The 6,366-nt window shown below is 42.8% G+C and overlaps 1 protein-coding gene across 1 annotated transcript; it reads right to left on the reverse strand.

Moving 5' to 3' along the window:
- Positions 1-799: 799 nt before the first annotated feature.
- Positions 800-3,406, reverse strand: LOC118750502. Its single transcript, XM_036485239.1, has one exon. It carries the CDS (start codon positions 3,404-3,406, stop codon positions 800-802), a length of 2,607 nt encoding a protein of 868 aa, XP_036341132.1.
- Between the last annotated feature and the right edge of the window lie 2,960 nt (positions 3,407-6,366).

Consider the following 6,366-nt stretch of genomic DNA (forward strand, 5'->3'; position numbering starts at 1 on the left):
TGAGTACAGATTGTAGGGTGTCGACTCTCGGCGCCACTTCACGCAGCGTATGACTCAGCAAGGACTTCACGATTCTAATCAGCCGCTCCCAACAGCCACCAGCGCTGGGGTTGGACGGGCAATTAAATTTCCAATCTATATATCTATTTGCGGCCTCTGCTTGTATGCGGTCGATGTCAAATAGTTGTTCAGCGTTCAACTCCTTTTGGGCACCGATGAAATTCGTGCCGTTATCACTCCTGATTCTCACGGGGGTGCCGCGACGATTAATAAAATTCCGTAGGCACAGAATGAACGCATCCGTTGAGAGGTTTTCGGCTAACTCAATGTGCGCTGCCCTCACGGTCAAGCAGGTGAAGATGACACCACACCTTTTCTCCCTTCGTCGCCCTACTGTAACGTTAAACGGTCCAAATAAGTCAACGCCAGTATACGAAAATGGGCGGACATACGGGGTTAAGCGATCAGGTGGAAGTTGTCCCATCATTGTCGCGACGGGGCTGGCTTTATTTATTTTGCATTTTAAACAGTTTCGTTGTACCCTCTTTAAGAGTGTCTTTATGTGCGGAATCCAGAATCTCTGTCTTACGGCGTTGATTGTGACTGCCGTATTCTGGTGGTGGTTCTGTTCGTGGTAGTGTTGGACGATCAGTGCTGCGACAACATGATTTGACGGCAACAGAATCGGTCTGCGAGCGTCGAATGGTAGGCATGTTGCCTCGTCAATGCGACCGTTCAGTCGCAAGAGGCCGTCCTCGTCTAGATAGGGTGTAAGGCCATACACACCACTTTGCCGGGGTTACTTGCGTGATGAGGAAAGCTGTTCGATCTCGCTTGCGAAGCACTCTTGCTGTACCTGTTTGCTCGCTATACGCTCTGCCTGGTCGATTTCAGCAGCAGTTAAGGTCTTCGACGGATGTACGTCAACGGGCACCGATTTCCTCCGGAATAAAAGTTGGGCTCGTATGACCCAAGCGACAGTACGTTTCAGCTTTAAATATGAGTTAAATTTAGTAAAATCTATTAGAGTTTTACTTGCCTGACAATATAGTATATAACTCGTTTCAACTTCTTCCAGAAGTCCGCTGGAACGCTCGATAATGGTGGACGGCCAATGCTCTTCATCGTTCTTCAGGAAGTCTGGGCCTTTAATCCAGTGACAGTTTTTATCGAACCTAGGTGGATTTTGCGGCCGCGTAGCGGCATCTGCAGTGTTGATGTTTGTGGGTACCCAGCGCCACTGCTCAGGGGAAGTTGCACTTACAATCTCAGAGATTCGATGGCCCACGAAGGGTTTGTATTTTCTCTCTGAAGAGTGGACCCATTGTAAGACCGTTTGTGAGTCGCTCCAAAACAAAACGCGACTGATTTTAAATTCGTGATTGTGGACAAGCAGTTTACTTAGCCTTGTCCCTAGAACTGCGGCTTGCAGTTCAAGTCGTGGTATAGACAGAAGCCTCTTCGGCGCGGTGCGTGTTTTACCCATGACGAACGTTACGTCAACTGAACTGTCATACACCACTCGGAAATAGCCCACCGCTGCAAAGGCTGCCTGGCTGGCATCGGCGAAAATATGCAACTCAATTCTGCTGCTGTGCGAAATATTGGGTGAGTAGTATCTTGGTACTTGAAACTCTTTGATATTCGGGAACTCCTTCCACCAGCGGGACCATCTTGCAGCCAATTCAGCATCTAACTTCTCGTCCCATCCAATGCCTAGTCTCCAAGTATCTTGTATGATGATTTTCGTAGTTATCAAAAAGTTCGCTAGTAGCCCAAATGGGTCGAAGACTGCCATCACTATGCCCAGTAGTTCTCTTTTTGTCGGAGCGCGAATTCCCTCTAGCACTGGCTGAGGTACGCGATGGAATTTTGTATGGAACTCGAAAGTATCGTCTCTGGTATTCCAGTACATACCAAGTACTTTATCAGCCGTCTGGTTGCGTTCCATATTAATTACCTCCCTTGTCGTTAGAGGTGTTTTGTTCATGGCTTTCTCTATGTAGCCGCAATTAGAGATGAAGTTCCGCAATTCGAACCCGGCTTCCGAATTGATGGCAACTATCTGTTTGCAAATTTTGATTGCGTGCTCCGGCGTGTGAAAACTAGTCACCAGGTCATCGACATAGTGATTGTTTATAACAATGGAGGCTGCTTCGGGAAACTGAATTCTGAACCTTTCTGCGTTTTTGTTTTTAACATGCTCTGCGATGCAAGTCGAACAAACTGCCCCGAAGATCATCGACGTCATCATATATTCTTCGATCGGTTGATTGGAGTCTCCATCTCTCCACAAATATCGCTGAGCATGTTGGTCCATCGGTCGTACTTTAACCTGCGAAAATATCTCTCTTATATCCGCTGCTACGCCAATTTCGCCCTGGCGGAATTGCAATAGTATGCGTATGAGCGGCTGTGCCTGCTCGGGGCCCTTTAACAAGACTGAGTTCAGTGAAACCTTATTCACTGTAGCTGCGGCGTCGAAGACGATGCGGAGTTTGCTGGACTTGCTTGGGTTAAAGACAGCAAAATGAGGTAGATACCAGGCTTGTGCATATGGCGCGCTGATTTCCTGGCTGGTTAGCTTTCTGGCGTACCCTTTCGCCACGTATTTCGACATTTCTTGCTTGTAACGTAGAGCAAATTCTGCGTCTTGATGCATGCGCCTTTCTACCGACAGCAAGCGCCGTTCCGCCATTTCTCTGCTACTCGGAAAGTGTGGTGGAAACATTTTCCAAAGAAGCCCAGTTTCGTAACGCTTACCTATTATTCGCGTTGTTGCCTCCAATATTGATTTGGCGTGCTTATCGGCATCAGACTCAAGCTTGACTGATGCAGGATTAAAACCGTAGTTGTCCGTTGTGATGTAGTCCGAGACCAGTTGGTGCAGATGTTGCCATTCTCGCATGTGGAGTACTCGCAGACTTGACGTTGACGCAAGCTTAGTCGGACCATATGCCACCCAACCCAATGACGTTTTGGCAGCTAGCGGACTGCCTATGTCAACTTGTACTATGGTTGTGGTAACACCTAGATGTGCCTGATTCAGCCCAATGAGCAGGACAGGTTTCGTGCTGGGGTAATCTTGTAGCGGCAATTCTCGTAAATGTTCGAAGTCGTCTTTTGTAAAGGACTGTACTGGTAAATTTAGATTTTTCACCGTGCGCACATCTCTCAGCGTGAACCTCTTGTTGCTCGAGCAACCCGCGATCTCTAGACTTACTTTAAATGACTGCTCGGTCACCACTCTATCACCGTACCATTGCAGTGTGAGGGGATGACACTGCCCTTTAACACCAATCCTTTTGGCGACGGCTTCTTCCAGGATCGTTATTGCCGAACCTTCGTCGAACATTGCCAGGACTGCGAACTTACCATTAGGTCCGTAGATATTGACCGGTAGCATCTTAAACAACTGCTTAGTTGCTGCTTGCACAAGGCGACAGTTCAACAGTGGCTGAGTGTTTTCATCTTGTGTAATTTGCCGTGATGTATTTAGTCGGCTTTCGTCGTTGTGCAACAACTGATTGTGGTACCGCTGGCAGCTATTTATACCACACGATCTTTTGGAGCGACATTTCGATGTACTATGGCCTTTGCGCAGGCAGGAAAAGCACAACTGCCGGCTCTTAACAACTTCCCATCTCGCTTGAACCCAACGTCTTAAACTTATCGCACTTCGAGATTAAATGATCGCCGCCGCACTGAGAACATGCCACCGTCTCTGTTGGTCTTTCGTCCTGGATGTGCATTACATGCCGTGGATTGCTCGCAGATGTATTCTGCTTCTGACTGTGTGCACTGCTTGTCGGCATTAAACACACAACTCTTGCTAGCTCACTAAGCCACTTCGAAAAATCCTCGATGGTCGGGTATGGTTTAATGTCAACAGCGTGCTTTGCCCAGTCAAACTGCTTGTTTTGTGGCAACTTACAAATCATTTGCTCTAAAAGCGAGATGTTTGCTAAATGTTGCTGGCACTTTGCCGATTTCAAAAATGCAACTACGTTGCGCACCCTAGTAGAAAAAGGTACTATTTGTTCAGGTTTGTGCTCGGGTATTGTCGGAAATTGTTGCAATTTATTTAACTGCCATTTTACCAAGATGTCGGGTCTACCGAATCTGAACTGCAGTTCGTTTAGCACGTTCGGCACATCCTCGGGGTAAATAAGTAGTGAAGCTACCGCTTCTTTGGCCGCCCCAACCAGGCACTTCTGCAGGCGCATAAGATTTTGTCGGTGGCTATACCTAAATACTTCTGTTGTGTCGTTAAAGTTGGCGAAGAAGAGGGGCCACTCTTCTGCATTGCTCCCAAATGTTGGCAAATCATACAACTTCACCTGCGAATCGGTCGCTGGCACGACCATTTGGCTTGATTCGCCCTGTGCTGGCTGCAATGTTGCACTTTGCCCAATTTCGTTTGGCGGCTGCATGCCCTCGCGCAATCGTATAATATCACGTTGGCTTTCCATCGTGCTATTTCGCAGTTCTTCGACGGATGCCCTCAATGCATTTAAAGTAACGATAATGGCGTTCATGTGGTCCCCGCCGGCCGAGGTTGACTGCCTTGACTCCTCCATTATCGTGCTCTCGAATGACGATTCGCTTTCGGTGCTGTGTGCCCTGTCCACTACTCGACTTCGCAGAAAATACCTGTCGGGCTCCGACATTCACTAGTGGTTAACCTCTTTGCACGTCCCAATTTATGTACGTGATTCGTCTTACCAATAAATTGTTGTATGCCCAGGCAGACGTACCAGATAATTTTAAAAACTTTGTAACTATTGGATGAAAAGGCAATTCACTGGTTTTAATTGTATAAGATTTATTGATATATAAGAAATCGTTTGCTGATACAAGTTCGCTTGAAAATTGTTGGTTAGTTGTTTCGTTGGTTTTAAAATTGTATTTTGCTGGTACGTCTGCTTTCCTTAACGCGCTGAATCAAAAAAGGCCAAATTTTTGTAAGTATCTACATATGTCAAAAAATCAATGATGGCCGCTTAGCTGTCAAGGTTGGCAATTGTGAACCGGTTTAGTGACAGGGTACCCAACAACGGTTTTCTAAAGTTTTTTGTGAAAAAAGAGCGCAAGGCAACCCAGGTTTACAACAGAAATTAAATAATAATAAAAAAAACTAATAATAACCAACACAATCAAAAATATTAATAGTAATAATAATAATAATAGTAACAATAATAATAAAAATAAAATTAATAAATACAAAACTAAACTAAATAGAAATGTTAAAGGTTTTATGTAAATCAAACTTAAAAATATGTCAATAAATGTGTAGTGTATAAAATATATATAAATAAAAATGTTAATAAATTTTTAGATAAAAAACAGTTAAAAATTTTACAAATAAAAATGTATACATATATAGATGATATAATGCCATCAATGATAAAATGAAGTAATTAAATATTTTTGACAAATATGAAAATAACAATTAATAAGAAAAAACATAATTAATAAGTACTAACTTTCGTATCGTTACCGTAATATAGAAAGGCTCTACCTAACAAATTTTGTTCCTTTACGGAGTAGCTTTAAAAAAACTAAATATCTTCAGTTGAGATTTTTTTCAATACACTGGTTTTAATAAACACAGAAACTAGATTTTTGATGTACGTAGTAGATGCTTTTAAAATCGATTAAGTCTTTTGTGAGTAATCTACCGACTTTGCATAGAGCTGAAATTCAAAATAATATGAGTTAGGGCCTCTCAATATGATGAACATTACCATTACTATTATTATATGCTTTTAAGAAATAACTATAGTTTATAGTTTAGAAATAAAAATATTTTTATGAAAAATGGTAATGGTAAACATTTAATGTAAAAACTACAGAATTTGAAGTAGATTAAACAATAGAACACATCAAATAAAAGTGTTAAAGAAACGAGTGAAAATTGTATTAAATACAAGCAAACGATGAAATAAAATTTATAAAAAAGTAATGGGAATAGGTTTTTATATTTTATATAAGGTTTTCTTATTTTACATGACCATTAAATGGTCTATTGTCATTAGACCAAAGAATGATCCAAGGTAATTAGTCTAAAATATGGTCTAATCAGATGAGAATACAACATGATCTAGTGCAACCACCAGATATAATAGTCCAGTAGGTACACTTTAAGAAGTGGTCTAGTGTAAGCAGTCGCGTCGATGGACCAAAAGGTGTGGTTACGTATGTGGTCCAGTGTAAGCAGTCGCGTCGATGGTCCAAAAGGTGTGGTTACGTAGGTGGTCCAGTGTTATGCTGCGTTGGACCACAGGTGGTCAGGTCCAATGACATCGCAATGTTAATGTAACCATATTTTTTTCATATATTTGGACCATTTCGGTTACTAGTGTT

The sequence above is a fragment of the Rhagoletis pomonella genome, unplaced genomic scaffold (genome assembly GCF_013731165.1).
Source record: "Rhagoletis pomonella isolate Grant_MI unplaced genomic scaffold, Rhpom_1.0 Rhpom_scaffold_00001, whole genome shotgun sequence".
Lineage (NCBI taxonomy): Eukaryota > Metazoa > Arthropoda > Insecta > Diptera > Tephritidae > Rhagoletis > Rhagoletis pomonella.